We start from the raw sequence: 19,722 nt of genomic DNA, 5'->3' as shown, positions 1-19,722 counted from the left end.
ATGGAAATGTCACTCATTACCCATGGAGGACTGCTGTTTAAGGAGTCCTGCTTCTAGCCCTTTTTTGATTAAAAAGTGGTGACTGGGGGCTAAGGGATAAGGAGAACAGGAGAGGAGATTTGAAAATGATTAATGTAGCCGTTAGAGAAAAACTTTGTGGCAGTGACAAATGGTGTTTAACTTGGGACTCAGCCTTCTCCATATGTAAACAAGCTCTCTATCCTTTTGAATTCTTTAATGGTGTCCTTCCTTTGAGCAGGTGTATTGTACCTACCCTCCACATGGTTAACTCAGAGGTGGACTTCGGGCGCTGCTTCCTGAAGTACCCCTATGAGAAAACAGTCCAGCTTGTCAATCAAGATGACCTTCCAGGATGCTATACGGTCCTGCCTCAGGTGAGTTACGATATCCTTTTCCAGTGGTGATTTTTTTTTTTTTCAATTGGATTTTCTTGATGAGAAAGAGAAACCCTTCTAAAGAGCCATGTTCCTGAACACATGACCTTCTGTACTTCCTATTTTTTAACCCTGAGAAGATCTGGGCACAGGGTCATAAAGCCACAGCTGGATTGCCACCCACATGATTAAGCAGCGACACATGTAAACAGTTATTAATTTCCCAAGTAAACTGCCTTTGATAAAGAAAGGAGAGGGTCAATTAAGCCAACATGAAGAAGTTATACCTGCAAATAATTGCCTATGAATTAAACTAGGAGTTTTCATTTATGGCCATGCCTGTGGCTTGAACAGCATCACTAAGATACAATACTTAGAAGCAGGCTTGTTGAACTAGAAGGCTAGAGTTACTACAAAAAAGAAAAAAAAAGGGAAATCATCTTCTAATGTTTTTTGAAATGGATCTGTCTGCATGCCACTACAACTTCCTAAGTGGGACACGAAGCAATTAAACACGTGAATTAAAGATTCAAAAAGATCTCTATAGATCAAAGAAATGGAAGGTTACTAATGGGATGCAATTTACCAAGAATGCATTTGTATTTAAAATTCTATTGCTTTGGGACGCCTGGGTGGATCAGTCGGTTGAGTGGCTGCCTTAGGCTTGGGTCATGCTCCCCATGTTCTGGGATCAAGTCCCACATCGGGCTTCCTGCACGGCAGGGAGCCTGCTTCTCCCTCTGCCTCTCTGCCTGCCACTCTGCCTGCCTGTGTGCTCTCTCTATGACAAATAAATAAAAACAAAATCTTAAAAAAAAAAAAAACTCTATTGCTCTGTAAGGACAGTACTCTATTAAAAATTCATACCAAAAAAAAAAACCCACCCCCAAAGAACCAAATCATATGGGGTTTTTATTTGACTGTAGGCTCAAAATGAGTTCAAAGACAAGTATGGAGGCCATGGAACAAAGACAGGTTAGGCTGTATCAGAGGAACACAGTGGTCGGCTAAAGGAAGACGACAGCCATTGGTCAAGGCAGTGCCAGACTTTGTGTTCAGATCTTGACATCAAAATTTTTAGTGGAGGGCGCCTGGGTGGCTCAGTGGGTTAAGCTGCTGCCTTCGGCTCAGGTCATGATCTCAGGGTCCTGGGATCGAGTCCCGCATCGGGCTCTCTGCTTGGCAGGGAGCCTGCTTCCTCCTCTCTCTCTCTCTCTCTGCCTGCCTCTCTGCCTACTTGTGATCTCTGTCAAATAAATAAATTTTTAAAAAATCTTTAAAAAAAAATTTTTAGTGGAAACATAAAAAAAAAAATTACGTGTGGAGTAACCAGGATGGCAACTGACATCATCTGGAAATTCAAGTTCTCTGAGAAGCACAGTGTTTAAACAGGAACAGAAAAGACTTAGCTAGGATGAAATAGCCATCTTTTAATAGTTGAAGGGCCATTATGTAAAGGAGGAAATTAGAATTACCCTATGGACTTCTCTGAGACAAAACCAGAAGCCAAGGGTTGGGTTTGATGAGAGCCAACTTTTCTAACTTTTAGGTGATCGACAATGGAATAGGCTAGCCTTGAGTAGCACACGATCATCTCAAGAACTCAGAGCAGAGCCTGTCCCTGCGGTGATGAGGGAGCTTTTTCTGCACACCTTGGCTGGAAGAAGGGTGTGACACTTAATTGGAGCACAGAATTTAGAGGGGAGCCCCAAAACTCAGCCATCAAGATAAATCATATTTTCATGTTACATTTTAAGAAACCAAATTTATGCAAAATTAAAACAAAGTATCAAATATTAGATAAAGACAGAATCAGCATTGCTGATCTTCCCTTTGGCCTCAGGCACCCATGAGGCTGGGCAGAGCACTGCCGCATTGACCCACTGAGTTGGATTAGGCCGTGTTAGCCCATTCCAGGTGCACAAAGACCATGGGGGTCTCTGGACAGTTGAAATCTGTATGCTCTGTCTTTATTCTCTAGGAGCTGCAATTTCCCAGAAGTACCCAAATTTATTTGGCCAATGGGATTTTTAAAGTTGTATTTGTTGCTGTTTTTCATAAAAGCTAGTAGAGCGCACAGGTGGCTCAGTCAGTTAAGTGGCCAACTCTTGATTTCGGCTCAGGTCATGATCTCTGGGTCCTGGGATCAAGCCCCGTATCTGGCTCCATGCTCAGCAGGGAGTCTGCTGGAGATTCTCTCCCTCTCCCTCTGCCCTCCCCCTGCTTGCATTCTCTCTCTCTCTCTCTCTCAAATTAAATAAATAAATCTTAAAAAAAAAAAAACTGGTAATATGCTAAGAGCAGGGTTTTGGAGAACATACAGTGATAAATGCTGGATAACATTCGCTCATTCATTCATTCTTTCATTCTTTCACCTACCTATGTTGCTATTTATATAAAACATGGACTGAGCATATGTTCTGGCCAGGAAATGGGCATGTGTTGAGGAGAGGCCAGGTCGTGCCCTAGGAAGTTGACCGTCTATGCAACAAATGGACACACAGATAGTACACATTGTGGACTGGGGCTGGGGCTGCAGGATTCCCCCTGGTGACAGAGGAAAAGCCCTGAGTCTAGAGCAGGGTGGGTACCTGCAAGTGTTCCAGATGGATGTGCAGGTCAGTCAAAGGGAGGGGGCGTTCTAGGAGGAGTAACACACATGCAGAAGGCTGGAGATAGGAAGCAGTATCGTGCTCAAGAAGACCAGGAACTTCTGTTGACAGAGCACAAGGGAAGGAGGTTGTGGGGGATAAAGCATGAACACCTGGAGGACTAAGCCAAGGAATTTGGCTTAGGGACTAATTCACATTGCGGATAATTTCAGCATCTTGCTGGGTTGTGCACTTTGGATTGGGGCCGAATGCACACCCTGCTTCCCTTTAGCAGATTTGTCATCCAAGGACTCAGGATGACGCTTGTTTCAAAATAACCTAATTTGCTATTTTTTTCCTACCCTGCCAGGGGCTTGCTTATCCGTCCAGCTTGTCTCTCCCAACAGGTATATGGAGATAAGCCTGCTGTGTTACTCTCCAGTCCCACGCCCTGTGGAGTCATCCCTCCCCACAGCACTGTTCACATACCTTTGGCCTTGGAGACCCAGGTCACTGGGGAATATAGGTCCACAGTCTACATCTCAACTTTTGGGAGCCCGGACCCCCCTATGGTGAGAGCCAGTTTTCAGAATTACAGTTAAAATTTCTGTATTTCTTGCAGACTCCATATTTGTATATTTTCTGGTTTTGCATTTTCACTCTGCAATAGTAAAATACTAGTGCTGTGTCACTCCAGGAATCTGCCTTCAGATTTATGTAGACGAAGTACTGTTTTATAACATTTGTCCTTTTTAATTCTTTATTTTGTTTTAATTTGTAAACTTTTTAGTTTTTCAATTTTATTTTTAAATTATTTTGAATTTTAATTCCAGCATAGTAAACATGCAGTGTTATGTTAGTTTCAGTTGTACAATATAGTCCTTCAACAAGTCTATATATTATTATTACTCGGTGCTCATCGAGATAAGTGTCCTCTTAACCCCATCACTTATTTCCCCCATCCCGCCTATCCACCTCTCCTCTGTTGTTCTATACAGTTAAGAGTCTGTGTTTTGGTTTTCTCTTTTTATTTTCCTCTCTTTGTTTTTTTTGTTTGTTTGTTTGTTTGTTTCTTAAATTCCATATATGCGTGAGATTGTATGTTATTGGTCTTTCTCTGACTGACTTATCTCACTTAACGTTATACTCTCTAGATCCATCTCTGTTGTTGCAAATGGCAAACTGCCTTCTTTTTTATGGCTGAGTAATATTCCATTGTACATGCACATCATGCCTTCTTTATCAATAGTGTTTGTTCTTAAACTCCTATCGGGAGTTTCACATACACACACACACACACACACACACACACAGAGTGGGGGCCTAGCCCCCCTCCAGAAACTCTGAGGAGAGAGGCCATCTGTGCGTGGACCATCCTCCTCTGTTCTTCTCTAGCAAAGCTGAGTATCCTTCACTGGCTGCACGTGGGCTGTGAGTGTGATTCCAGTCACTGCCCACTGGATGTTTTCCTGTATTTTTGACTGGACTCCTAGCCAGATGAACCTACTAAAGCTGTGGGAAGAGAAAGTTATGGAAAGTTATCTGCTGCTTGAGCTGAATCAAAGGATACATCTTGAAATTTGAAGTTGCCCAACAGGCTGTGAATCCCTACACATTTGGTTTGTTTAGTTGGGAGCTGGGTGATGTGGGTGTACATTTATTTGAAGTGATTCTGAATGCTTAGAGAGTGAACTAGGGTTTTGCTTTCATCTCTTCATGTAAGATGCCATAGATAATCCACCTCACAAAGGCAGGCCAACGGGAAAGCTGCCCCCAGTCCAGGCACCCCGCCCTGCACAGATGCAGCCCATGACGAGGTCCTGTGCTAAGCAGGCAGCACTGTATGAAAGAAGAAGGCACCCCCTTCCTCAGGCAGATACAATGCCTGGATGGGGGCACGGGGCTAGCGGGAGCACAACAAAGTGGCTTTCAGTCCCCAGAATGCACAGCTGTATGCAGTGGACAGCCCTGTTGTTTCCTCTCAGTGTGCGCTTGGGCTGACCAGGCAAGCCAGTCATCCCTTCTGGGGAGGAATTCCAGGCTGGGTTCATGGGTCTGACCAGCATGGCCATCTCTGTGTCCCTCTGACCACGGAGGACAGAGGGAAGGAATGACAGCTCTCATAAGCACCCTTTAGTGCCCCTACTCTCTATAAAAAGGAGTGAAACCATCTCCAAGGCCAGCCATTTTTCAGCTCTTTTTCTGTTTTTTTCTCTTGCGTGGAATGTAGGTCTGTCGCATAAAGAGCATCGGAGAAGGCCCAGTTATCTATGTACATCCCACTCAAGTTGATTTTGGCAATATCTATGTCCTAAAGGACTCCTCAAGGGTTCTCAACCTGTCTAACCAGTCCTTCATCCCTGCGTTATTTCAGGCACGCATGGTGAGTAGACGGCGGGCCGTTGTGGGCTGAAAACACAGCTTTGCTTGTACCTTATAGGCAGCGTCCTGTTTTTACAAAATGCCTTTGAAACCGGTCAACAGAAGCAGAGATTTCTATGGTTTGACTACATTAAGCTCTGTCATTCTCATCCTCAGTTCCTCTCTATTACAATCCCTTTGTTGACTAGGAAACACAATGTTCATACAGTTTAGTAAACAAGCAAATATATTTAGTATAATGTTGGGAGAATGCTTCCAAGACCTTCTTACTGAACTATACCTAAGCCACTCCCCCACCTCTGGAAAACACCTCTTAAATGTCCCTGTAACTGAAAAATGCCTTTTAATATTTAATTTGAACCCTTTTGGTCCCAAATATGTTACTATGCTAATTCTAGTTTTATCCTCTCTTCCTTTTAGCAATATTTTGATGTAATTTATAAAGACACTCAAAGTATAACAAGATATTTGCCAAAAGTTGAACTTAAAGGAAACTAAAACAAGGATTGATACAAAAAAAGATATGTAATAATTCTAGAAATGAGTTTGTCCTATGTCTATGTATTTTATAATATATATACCTGCTAGTCTTCTATAAATTCATTTTTAACGGATAATGCCAATTTTTACAGAATTCAGAAACTTCTCATCCAGCAACTGAAAATATTTTTGATTTTAGAAAAAGTTTTCTAAATTTAAATATAAAATATTAAATGGTATAGCCCTCATCCTTTCCCCAACTTATTGATATTTGAATGAATGCTAACATTTGGTTTCAGTATTTGTCAGATGTTTCTGAAAAATAATATTAATTTTCTAAAAGTCACCATTAGAAGGAACAGGATCATGGTTTTCTGCTGAGTTGTCACAGCTCCTCAGAGCCATTGGTCCCAATAAACATTCATTCATCATTACTATTATTCCTTCTTATTATCAGTTGTCATTAGTCCTTATAAAGGCAGCCTTTTCCTACATAGTCACTGCTCTTTGCAGCATAAGGTTCAGACACAACCCCACTCTCGTCTGAGTGCTGTGTGGGTCTTGTGTGGAAAATAATATCTAATGATGTTGAAAGAAAAATCCTACAGAAAAGATGCCTCGGCTCGTCTTCATCCAGTGAATTAGTTGATGTGTTTGGTGGAAAGCAAGGGGTATTGCTAGGAAGGGTTGCTTGTGGCCCAGCTTTGTGTGTGCAGAGTTCACAGTGGAGGAGGCACAGACGCAGCCAAGCTGTCAAGGATATAGAGAGGTGGCCTGAGAGGGTCCAAGCAGATTACGGAGGAGGAGATGAGCAGAAACCACCAGAATGGTTAGGTACCAGGGTAGCACCTGCCACTTGGTTAAATTCTCCGGTAGTTCCAGATTTCGCTTTTTGACACACGTTAAAAACCAAAAAAAAAAAAAAATCAAGGATCTATGGGTTTTTATTAATATGGTGTATATATTGAGTGATCCAGCTGGTTGTTAAAATGGGACTTTTTCTTTTTCACAAAGGATTCGTGATTCCATCTTTTGATCTTTAGTATCCTCTTAAATCAGGAAGCTCCAGTTCCAAGCAGCCAAATGTGTGATGTAAGCGATTGGTCGTAGACTATTTCCCTGCACATTCGCTCTTGAAAAATTGGTGGTGGTGAGCTGATTGTCCTTCCAGCATAAAAGTAGTTTCAACTGTAATTCTCATGAGTGAACAGTTCACTCCTTTCATATTTCAGCTGGAGTTTTGATGGCTATCCTAGTAAAAAAATACTAACATGTGTTAATATTATAGGAATTGAATGACACTATCTGGGACATTAACTACAGTGGGAAGAAATGGAAATACCATTTACTAAATTTTGAAATTGTTGTACAACGCTGGACCTGCAAATTCATTCTCCTAGAAATTACCAGGCATTAGGAAAAAGTTTCAATTAGTAATTGTTTTTTTCCCCTAAGCCAAGAGCTCAGTACCCAGGCTACCGGTGGTCCGATATTTGTTGCATTTCATTTATCACTCAGAGAAAAGCAGGGCAAGGACAGACTCTTCACTTCCTCCAGGATTAGTAAGGATTCAGGTCTGAAAGTTCTCTCTCTGTTCCTGCTGGATGCCCTGACAGGCGGGCTCATCCTGTCTCCTCTCTTGGCTGTCGGAAAATGTCAGCCCTCCCCTCATGTGGCTCCCACTGTCAGCGGCTTGCCACGCTCAGTCTTGTGCATGGCGTGTAGTCATGGCAGCCACTGTGATTACATTCTCTCTTGCTTGGCAAGAGACATGTGTTTGTCATCAGCTGGAGGGGCAGGAGATAGGAAGCTGGAAGCCCACCTTCACCATGCCGTTGGGAAATAAATTGTAATTGCAGTGATTTTGAATTTCTCCGAAATAAATGCTGTATGAAAAAGTGATTAAAACCCCTGAAACTTCTTAGTACAATATGGAGCGAAGAAACGGTGAAGATTTTATCTTTTCTGTTTCAGTAAAGCTTAGCTTGTCCTGAGTCTAGTCTAAAAAAAAAAAAAATGATTAGTAAAAGCAGAGAGTTGTGTGACCCCGAGCCATAAGTTCTCCTTTGCTTTGGAATGCTTGAAATACCAGCCTCCCCTAGCGGTTCCCTGTGGCTGATTTATTTGGATTTAAGATGAAAGACTCAAAACAATAGAGTAAGTCACCGCTGGTTTGGAGGTTAAAAATATCAAAGTGTGAGAGCAGAGCCGAGAAAGGCCATTTTGGCAAGGGTATGTGGGCTCTGCTTCACACATAGCACTCCTCTCTTCTCTCTGGGTGACAGCAGAAATAAGACAAGAATATGGACCCTAGGACTTCAGCATCAGGCTGGAAGATAGACATCTTCTTTCACGGGTGCCCCTTGCTAAGCAAAGAATGTGCATTGCCCAGCACATATTCAGAAACATCTGGAATTTATTCAACCTAAGGGAACAATTAGCTCGAGAATTTGCATCCAGATGTCAGTGACATGATTCAGCTGGCACTAAAGCATTTTGCATGGGCTTTCTGTCTCCATGATCTGTGGGAGAGGCCATTACAGTTAGACCTTTAGAGTTTCCAGGATCCAGGAAATAAGAATACTGATGCTTCATTCAAGCTTGGCTCCTTTTAAACATTTATTTTCTTTGTCACTTGCCAAGTCATACACAGTGATAACAGCATTCAGGGAATCATTGGGATTTCACATCTTCAGGCCCTAAGCCATTGGGTCCTTTCCTTGTCTAGGTAGGGACACCCTCTTTATATTTACTTGTTTGTCTGATTGTCTCCTTCAGATGATGAGTGTCTCTGATCTGAATTACCAGCACCTAGCAACAGGCTTGGAATTATGATGATGACAATACGATGGCATTAATTGTAACTAATGGTTATTTAGTTCTATTTGCTACTTTATGTACAGTATTTCACTTACTGTAACCTGTGAGAGAAATATTGTTATAATGCCCATTTGAATGAGGTAGAAGCAGAGGTACAGACAGGTTCAATAAATTGCTATAATCTGTAAGTGGCAGAGACTGGTTCCCAGGACTAGTGGTCTGACTTCAGACTCATACTCTTTTCTACTGTACTGCCTAATTTTGCCCAACCAGTGGTTATCCAAAAGGATGTGAAAATGGGGAAAGGATTTTGGTTTCATGTCCATGAAAGACCCTTACAGGTAGACATTCCTAGAAGAACAGATTTTTCTAAAAAGTTGGGGGAAGAAATTAAGGAGTGTTTCTGAAGTAGACTATATTAAGAAATGAAGAGTATGATATAGTATCATACTTAAAGGGTCTATCCAACAAGATTATCTAACAATTGTAAATATTCATGTCCCCAACATGGGAGCAGCCAATTATAAAACCAATTAATAACCAAAGTAAAGAAACACATTGATAATAATACTTTAATAGTAGGGGACTTTACTCATAGCAATGGACGGATCATCTAAGCAGAAGATCAACAAAGAAACAAGGGGCTTTGAATACATACTGGACCAGATGGACTCACAGATATATAGAACATTCCATCCTAAAACAACAGAATAATCATTATTCTCAAGTATACATAGAACTTTCTCCAGAATAGATCACATACTATGTCACAAATCAGGTTTCTACTGATATCAAAAGATTGGAATTATTCTCTGCATATTTTCAGTTAAAACTTGAACTCAATCCCAAGAGGAAATTTGGAAGGAGCTCAAAACACTTGTAGGTTAAAAAGCATCCTAGGAAAAACTGAATGGGTCAACCAGGAAATTAAAGAATTTAAAAATTTCTTTAAAAAATTCATGGAAATTAATGAGAATGAAAACACATCTGTTCAGAACCTTTGGGATACAACAAAAGTGGTCCTAAGAGGGAGGAACATTGCAATACAAAAAAAGACCTCTCTCAAAAAATTAGAAAAATCTTAAATATACAAGCTAACTTTATACCTAAAGGAGCTGGAGAAAGAACAGCAAATAAAACCTAAGCCAAGCAGGAGAAAAGAAATAATAAAGATTAGAGCAGAAATCATTAACTAGATAGAAGAACAGTAAAACAGATAAAGCTAGAAGTTTGTTCTTTGAAAGAATTAATATGATAGATAAACCTCTAACCAATCTTACCCAAAAGAAAAGAGAAAGGACCCAAATTAATAAAATCATGAATAAAAGGGAAGAGATCACGATTAACACTAAGGAAATAGAAATTATTAGTAGTAATTATTACCAGCAACTCTATGCCAACAAATTAAGCAATCTGGAAGAAATGAATGCATTCCTGGAAACAAACTACCAATACTGAAACAGGAAGAAATAGATCATCTGAATAAACTAATAACCAGCTAGGAAATTGAAGCAATAATCAAAAACCTCCCAAAAACAAGAGCCCAGGGCCAGATGACTTCCCATGGGAATTCTACCAAACATTTCAAGAAGAAATCATACCTATTTTACTGAAGCTGTTTCAAAAAAATAGAAATAGAAGGGAAACTTCCAAACTCATTCTATGAGGCCAGCCATTACCCTGATCCCAAAACCAGGCGAAGACCCCATCAAAAAGTAGAAGAACAGACCAGTATCCCTGATGAAAATGGAGGCCAAAATACTCAACGGGATCCTAGCCTATGGGATCCAACAGTACATTAAGAGGATTATTCACAACCAAGTGGGAATTATTCCTGGGATGCAAGAGTGATTCAAAATTCACAAATCAATCAGCATGATAGATCATATTAATAAAAGAAAAGAATAATATTATTCTCTCAGTTGATGCAGAAAAAGCATTTGACAACATGACCATTTTTTGATGAAAACTCTTCAAAATGTAGGGCGAGAGGGATCATGCCTCGATATCATAAAAGCCATCTACAAAAAGCCCACAGCAAATATTCTCAATGACAAAAAACTGAGAACTCTTCCCCTAAGGCCAGAAACACAACAAGGATGCCCACTCTCACCTCTGTTGCTCAACATAGTACTAGAAATCCTAACCTCAGCAATCAGACAACAAAAAGAAACAAAAAAGATTCAGATTGGCGAAGAAGAGGTCAAACACTCACTCTTCACAGATGACATGATACTTCATGTGAAAACCAAAAAGACTCCACCCCAAAATTGCTAGAACTCATACAGTAGTTCAGCAATGTGGCAGAATACAAAATCAATGCACAGAAATCAGTTGCATTTCTATATAGTAACAATGTGACTGAAGAAAGAGAACTTAAGGAATCAATCCTATTTACATTTGCACCAAAAACCATAGGATATTTAGGAATAAACCTAACCAAAGAGGCAAAGGATCTGTATTTAGAAGACTATAAAACACTTAGGAAAAAAATTTGAGGAAGAAAGGAAGACACAAAGAGATGGAAAAACATTCCATGCTCATGAATCTGAAGAAGAAATATCGTTAAAATGTCTGTGCTACTCAGAACAATCTACACATTCAGTATAATCCCTATCAAAATACCATTGACATTTTTCACAGAGCTGGAACAAATAATCCTGAAATTTGTATGGAAACAGAAAAAAGTCTTTGAATAACCAAGAGAATGTTGAAAACAACAACAACAACAACAACAAAGCTGGGGGCATCATAATGCCTGACTTCAAGCTGATCATTAAGACAGCATGGTACTCCCACAAAAACAGACACATAGATCAATGGAACAGAATAGAGAGCCCAGAAATGGATTCTCAACTCTATGGTCAACTAATCAGGAAAGAATATCCAATGGAAAAAAGACAGTCTCTTCAATAAATGGTGCTGAGAAAATTGGATAGCCACATGCAGAAGAATGAAACTGGACCATTATGATTCAGAATACACAAAGATAAACTCAAAATGGTTGCAAGATCTAAATGTGAGACAGGAATCCATCAAAATCCTAGAGGAGAACACAGGCAACAACCTCTTTGAACCTTGGCCACAGCAACTTCTTGCCAGAAACATCTCTAAAGGCAAGGAAAACAAAAGCAAAAATGAACTATTGGAACTTCATTGAGACAAAAAGCTTCTGAACAGCAAAGGAAATAGTCAACAAAATTAAAAAGGCAACCTACAGAATGGGAGAAGATATTTGCAAATGATACACCAGATAAAGGGCTGGTATCCAAGATCTATAAAGAATTTCTCAAACTCAACACCCCAAGAAATAATCCAGTCAAGAAATGGGCAGAAGACATGAACAGACATTTATCCAAAGAAAACATACAAATGACCAACAGACACATGAAAAAAAAATGCTCCACATCACTTGTTATCAGGGAAATATAAATCAAAATCACAAGGAGATACCACCTTACACCAATTAGAATGGCTAAAATTAACAAGACAGGAAACAACAAATGTTGGCAACGGTATGGAGAAAGGGAACCCTTCTACACTGTTGGAGGGATTGCAAGCTGATATAGCCACTCTGGAAAACAGTGTGGAGGTTCCTCAAAAAGTTAAAAATAGAGCTACCCTATGACCCAGAAGTTGCACTACTGGGTATTTATACCAAAGATACAGATATAATGAAACAAAGAGGCACCTGCCCCAGTGTTCATAGCAGCAATGTCCACAGTAGCCAAACTGTGGAGATGTCCTTCAACAGATGAATGGATAAAGATGTGGTATAAACCATATAAATACATTCCATATACAATGGAATATTACTCAGATATTCAAAAGGATGACTACCTACTACACTGATTTACATAAGTGTGGATGGAACTGGAGTATATTATGCTAAGTGAAATAAGTTAATCAGAGCAAGACAATTATATGGTTTCACTCATATGTGTAATATAAGAAATAGCATGGAGGATCTTAGGGGAAGGGAGGGAAAACTGAATGGGAGGAAATCAGAGAGGGAGACAAGCCATGACAGATTGTTGACTCTGGGAAACAAATTGAGGGTTGTGGAAAGGGAGGTGAGGGGCATGGGGTAATGGGGTGATGGGCATTAAGGCGGGCATGTGATGAGAACTGGGTTTCATATGCAATTGATGAATCAGTGAACACTACATCTGAAATAAATGATGTACTATATGTTGGCTAATTGAATTTAAATTTTAAAAATATTAACCATGTACAATAACACTGTTGAATTTTGTGTATCCATCTGTATCAGCCTTCAGCGTTGCCACACATCTCTTAATTAGTTCTAATTGTTGGTAAACGCTCAAGTGCAGACTTCTGTTCCAGTCCTGATACCTTCCTTCTCATTCTTGCCTTATCACATTGGGTAGGATCTTCAATGTAATATTGAATAGTAAAATAAGGTAGAGTGAACATGTCTGTTTTATCCCTAACTTTAATGAATAAGCTCCAAATGTTTTACTCTAAGCAAGCATAATATCTCCTACAGATTTGTGTTAAATACTTACGTCCCGTTCAGGAAGTTTTTCATCCATTCCTATTCTGATATCATGAACATGTACTAAAACTTAGTGCGTTTCCTGTATCTATTCAAATGATATGATTTTTCTCCTTTAATATGTTAATACAGTAGATTAAGTTAATAGATTTTCCAGTTGTGAATCATATTTACATTCTCTAGGATGACTCCAACCAGTTGTATTATTTGAGTACACTCTTGATATGATTGCTGTCATATTATTTAGATTTTTGCATCTGTTTGTAATTTTTTTTACATTGCATTTTTCTGGTTTGGTTATCAAGAATCTCATATTGTTATAATATGAGTTAGCTTTTCCTCTTTTAAATTTTGGAAAAGATCTTTATATAATCTACATAAAGTAGGATCCATTCCTTGATGATAAAGACATTTAGTCATAGGAAGTTCATGTGTTTATTGAGGGTGGAAAGGTATATAAAACATTATGAAATTTTAACTAAAATTCATTTTATATAATGATTATTTAAATTTTTCTAGAAAATTTTCATTTAATCTAAATGCAAATGTATTGGCATAAAATTATTCCAAATATGATTTTGATGATTTTTAAATGTTCATACACTAATTTCTGCTCATAAAATTTATCACATTTTCCTATATTATTTATAATTATTTCATTCTTTTTCAGGAAACTTTAATTGGAATGTTTAACAATACTTTAAATCAATTTTATCATGCCTTTAAGCTTATAAATATTCTCTTTATGCAAAATTTTGGCTCCATAATCATCATTTTTATTTGTAATACCTTTTTATTATAAATATTTGGTAAATTTTACTGTGATTTTCTTTTTAATATGTGAGTTATATGTTGGGGTATATATTTCTAATTCTTTACATTTCCCTTTTTTATAGAATTTTAATAGATAACTTTTAACTGTAATGAAGTTGGAACACATTGATTGCATGATACATAGTCTTCGAATTTGTATTTTGGGAGACATAGTTATGGTTGGTTTTTATAAATATTTCACATTACCTTTTAAAAGAATATAGACTCTCAAGTGATTGGGTGTGAAAGACTGTGTATTTATATTTGTTCAAACTTATTGATTATATTGTTTAAATCTTTTACAGCCTTATTAATTATTTGTATGATATAATAGTTTCTGATAGAATTTTATCAAACTCTTCCACTTTTTCATTTCTGCTTGTAATTATGTCAATTTTTTTCTCCATATATTTCAAAACTCTGTTAATAGGTGCATATAAATTCATGACTTTTATTTCTCCTTGGTATATTATTCCTTTTTTCATAGGACACTGTATATTTTAATTCCTAAATATGCTTTCTAACTTAAATTCTATTTTGCCTGATAGTAATATTGCTACTTTAGCTTTCTTTCAGTTAGCATTTTCTTGGTATATCTTTCCAGTCCTTTGTTTTCAGATTTGTGTGTGTCTGTGTGTTTGTTTTGTGTGTCAACTTAAAATCTCTTTTAAGTAGCATATGACCCAATTTTTAAAAATCTAATGATAGCCTCTGACTTTTAATTGACAGGAATATTAGTTTCCTATTGCTGCTGTAACAAACTTATTATCTTACAGTTCCGGATGACATTAGTCTAAAATGCATCTATAAGGCTGTATATATTTTTTGAAACTCTAGAAAAAAAATTAATTCCTTGCCTTTTACAGTTTCTGGAGGCCACCAACATCCTTTGGCTTGTGGCCCCTTCCTTCATCTTCAAAGCCAGCAACAGACCATCTTCCCTCCTCCCTGACTTCTGCTTCCATCCTTATATTCTTGACTTTGACATTCTTGACTTTTTCTTATAAAGACCTTTGTTACCACATTAGGACTATCCCAATAACCCAGGATAATCTGTTCATTTCAAAATCCTTAATCACATCTGGAAGCCCCTTTGACATGTGAGGGCAGCATATTCAGAGATACCAGGGATTAGAACATGGACATTTTTAAAGGCCCATTATTCAACCTTCCATACCAAGACCTTTTAAAATTTATTATTATTATTATTATTATTATTATTATTATTGATGTATATGAACTCACTTCTACCCTGACATTTCCCATATACTATTCTGACTTTTTTCCTTCTTTATTTATTTCTTTTTCTGCTTTATATTGAATTTTCTCCAAGCCCTCCTCCAGCCACTACTACCTCTCATACATTTCCTATAGTCATTTGAAAGCGAAAGATCTTATTTTATTTAATTATCTCTTTTTATATTGTTAAGAAGTATCATAACTTTTTGTAACAATAATGAAAGAATGTTGGTCCTCCTCAAGAATAAGACAAGGACTCCACCACCCATTTATTATATCTTGACCTTTCCTCTCTTCCATAATTTTTTATTATTGTATAGAATTTTGGATCTTCTCTTATTTACCACAAAGTTGTTGATTTTTGTCAGTAATTAATTTCTCACTAGTTAACAAAATTGTTTGCTGATTTTTCTTTATTCTTTTCTATCTTTCTGCTTCCTTCTTGGTTTATATTTCTTTGTGCTAAATTATATATCTCTAAGTTCTGTGCTATATAGAGGTCTCATAGTTTATGTATATTTGACTATATCTTGATTTCACCTTCACTCTTGCACGATAGTTTAGCTAAGTATGAAATTCTATTTGACAGTATTTTTTTTTTTTTTTTGGAGATTGATCTCTGGAATCAGTCATTGCTGATAAAATTCCATTGTTAGATTATTACTCCTTTATATATCATTTCTTTTTCTCACAAGGTTCTTTTAAGATTGTGTTTTTATTCTTGGTTTTTGTAGATTTTTCTTTAAAGGTATTGAAAGATTTGACCTTTCTAAATACTGGGAAGTTTTTGCCATTATCTCCTCAAATGTTTCTTCTTTGCTCATCCTTCTATCTCTCTCCTGCTTTGAGCAAACTACACACACACACACACACACACACACACACACACACACACATTCTAGTACATTACTACATGTCTATTTTTATTTCTCATCCATGTCTTTCATCTCTTCATCTTTCTGTGCTGCCCCCTCAGTAGTATACTCTAGTTTACAGATTCTGCCTTTGATTTCAGAAAATTTAAAGTTTATCTCATCTATTTAACTTTTTAGTTTAATTTCAGTGTCTATATTTTTCAATTCCAAGATTTATAATTGATTACTCAAAAGCACTATTCTTGATTCATATCTGTTTTTGTTTCATAATTTTTGTTTCATATATATTATCCTACCCATCTCTTTGAGGACCTCAGAAAGACTTTATAATCAATTTCACTTAGTTATATAGATTCATTGAGAATTAATTCATTAGCTGATTGTTTGTAACTGTCCTTCTTAGCATTTGGAATTTTAAATGATAGATTAATCTAGCATGAGGTATATTTTTTCTCATTCTCAGTAGTCTTGCCTCCTTGTCTAACATTTTCTTGATTTGCCTTAACCCTGAACAACTATCACAAGCCCAGAATCAAGTGTTGAGCCTTTTTTCCCCCATGGGGATACTGGAAAAATCAGATTCAGTCATTATACTTGACAATGGCTTGACGTAGGACCTGTCTACATGACAGTCTACTTCACCACCACCACTGGCACAACTGTGTGTCTATTGCCTTGAGAACATCACAGCTTTGCTCAGCCTTCTTTCAAATTCAGGGACGCGCTCTTGGCTGGGAACTCTAGCTCTTATCCCTTACTTCCTGCAAAATCTTTTTGGCTTTCTTTTTGTCCCTCGAGTTTCCTTTTTGATTTTAGGACATACAGCCCAGAAGATCTGTGGCTTCAGGACCCTCTTATTGCTTCTGTTCCACACAATGTTAGTCTTGTTTTGGAGTATAACTATGCCTGGTTCTTCCTTGTTTCAAAACTGTATCTCTTTTTTCTAGAGTTTTTTTCTAGAGTGAAGGTTGTGTTTCAAACATTGATTTATAGTCAGTTCTCTATACTAATTTTTATAGTGAGTACTTACAAAAGGGTGGTGAATTTTGTCTTCATTTGGTATAAGGGAGCAGAATTTTCTTATATCTTTGCTTTAGTTATGAGAAATCTATAAAAATAAATTGACAAGAATAGGTAAATAAGAGGATAAGGTTCTAGTTTATCATGATGGGCATCTTTTCTTTATTTTTTTTAAAGATTTTATTTATTTATTTGACAGACAGAGATCACAAGTAGGCAAAGAGGCAGGCAGAGAAAGAGGAAGGGAAGCAGGCTCCCTGCTGAGCAGAGAGCCCAATGTGGGGCTCGATCCCAGGACCCTGGGATCACGACCTGAGCCAAAGGCAGAGGCTTAACCCACTGAGCCACCCAGGTGCCCTGGCATCTTTTCTTTAACACATGAATGTCATAGCCATTCCAAAATGAATTGTACTTTTCCTGAGAACCATTCCAAAGGACTTATTCAGGGACTAGAGAATACAAAGGACAAAAATAAATATCAAGAAACTTACAGAAGCAAAGGATTGTACTTGACAGAGAGCTGTGAGCCTCTTACCCTGACTCTCACTTGAGACTTCTTTTACTTTGTCAAAGCTAAATGTGAAACCCAGAAGACAATAGTAGGTCATACTGATTATAAACCACACTGTAAAAAGGAAAGCTATTGATTGAATACTAGGTAACATGATGGGTCAGCACCTTTCCTGAATTTATAAGGGCAGCTCTCCTGATTGAATATGAGTAGTTTGAATGTATGCTAAAGCCAAAATGAAAGGCCGAGGTTTTGTTCATTTGTCAAATGAACAGGGTATTTCTGGATACAGGGTATCTAGAAAACAAAAGAAAAATATATGGGTTTCTTGCATGATTTGCAAGACTTTCCATCTTTATTCTGCCTGTTCCAGCTCTTAATTAACTTTAGCAAATTGTTTTTTTCTACTTATTTATTATTCAGTTTTACAGTTAATGCTGGTCACCACAGAGGGAGATTAAGGAAAACTTCATTTATATTGATCAGATGTATTTTTCTTTCCAAATTCTACTTTCCCTCCTCCATAAAAATTTATAACTTCTTCTCCATTGCCAGCAGCATCATGTACTCAATCATTGTGGACTAAATGTTTGTATCCCTCCAGAATTCATATGTTGAAATCATAACCCCCAATATGATGGTATAAGTAGGTTAGGGGTTGGGGAGGTAATTAGGTCATGAAGGTGGAGTCTTTATGAATGGGGTTGGCACCCTCAAAAAAGAGACCCCAGAGAACTCCACCCTTTCCATCATGTGAAGATACAATGAAAATAATGGCTGTCTATAACCTGGAGGAGGGTTCTCACCAGGACCTGACCATTTTGATGCTCTGATCTGACTTCCACCCTTCAAAACTATGAGAAATAAGTTTCTCTTGTTTATAAACCACCCAGTCTATGTTACAGCAGCCTTAACTGACTAAGATACCAGCTCATGTCACTTTTAAGGGATGGCTGTCATTGTCATTATCAACAAAATAATTCATTCTGGGGCACCTGGGTGGCTCAGTGGGTTAAGCCTCTGCCTTCGGCTCAGGTCATGATCTCAGGGTCCTGGGATCAAGTCCCAGATCAGGTTCTCTGCTTGGCAGGGAGCCTGCTTCCTCCTCTCTCTCTCTCTGCCTGCCTCTCTGCCTACTTGTGATCTCTCTCTGTCAAATAAATAAATAAAATCTTAAAAAAAAAAACTTATTCTGACTGTACATGGAGAGCAGTCATATTCAATAATAAGCTAGTATAAAATGAAAAAACACTTTTATATAATGAAAAAAAACAAGAAGTGATAAGTAGTATAGTGTAAAGGTTTATTAATAGTATAAGAGCACCAACAAACATATGTCAAGATTATATAATGTTTTTCAGGAAGAAAATCATACTCTTTCTTAGGCCCATTTCCTCTTCCCTGTCATAAGCAAAAAAGACAGAAACTGGAGGAGCATAAATGACATGGGAGAGCTCTTCATAGGATGGCACTTGGGTCTTTTTTAGAAACATCTGTAATTAAATTGTTGTATGCAGCATTAAGTTTCATACTTTTGAAGAAAAAAAATCCCCCCATGGAATGTTAGTACATTAAATTAGGATGTGTCTAAGAGGGAAGGGCAACATTCTCAGAGGGTGGCATAGTCATGTGTCACACACAGTTGTCTAACATATGGTAGTCACTCAACAAAGAGTTGTTTAATATATGAGTGTTGAAGTAGTATTCCATACTATCAAGAGTAAGGATGTTATAGTCAGGCAGATCTGGAATGGAGTCCTAATTCTACATGTTCAAACTCTGGGAAAGTTATTTAACCTTTCTGAGATTGACCCCTTTCCTTTAAATGGAACTAATAATGGCATCTAGAAGATTAAACATGATAATATATCTAGGAAGTGCCTGGTGAAAGATAAGCATTTGGCATTCAATAAATGCTAGCTTTGATTATTAATGTTGACAGCCAAAAAGATCTAGGTGAAATGACTTGTGGAAAGACTTAAATCTTTATGACACTATACCTTAAGGTCCTTTATTTTATTTTCCTAGATAAGAAAGAGAAATAAATAAGGCACATTCAGAGAGGCCCTAAGATTTC

At 37.8% G+C, this 19,722-nt stretch overlaps 1 protein-coding gene across 3 annotated transcripts in view; it reads left to right on the top strand.

Annotated features, from left to right (window-relative positions):
- HYDIN (HYDIN axonemal central pair apparatus protein) overlaps positions 1-19,722 on the top strand; it is a 385,540-nt gene that overhangs the window by 191,227 nt on the left and 174,591 nt on the right. For all 3 annotated transcript variants that reach the window (XM_059150954.1, XM_059150956.1, XM_059150955.1), the window contains 3 exons: positions 260-395; positions 3,394-3,558; positions 5,217-5,369. In XM_059150954.1, coding sequence (XP_059006937.1) covers positions 260-395; positions 3,394-3,558; positions 5,217-5,369 — 454 coding nt within the window. The remainder of the gene's footprint in view (positions 1-259; positions 396-3,393; positions 3,559-5,216; positions 5,370-19,722) is intronic.

The sequence above is a fragment of the Mustela lutreola genome, chromosome 16, assembly GCF_030435805.1.
Source record: "Mustela lutreola isolate mMusLut2 chromosome 16, mMusLut2.pri, whole genome shotgun sequence".
NCBI classification, from domain to species: Eukaryota; Metazoa; Chordata; class Mammalia; order Carnivora; family Mustelidae; genus Mustela; species Mustela lutreola.
The sequence above is the reverse complement of the archived record's forward strand: the minus strand, read 5'-3'. Positions and strand labels throughout refer to the sequence as shown.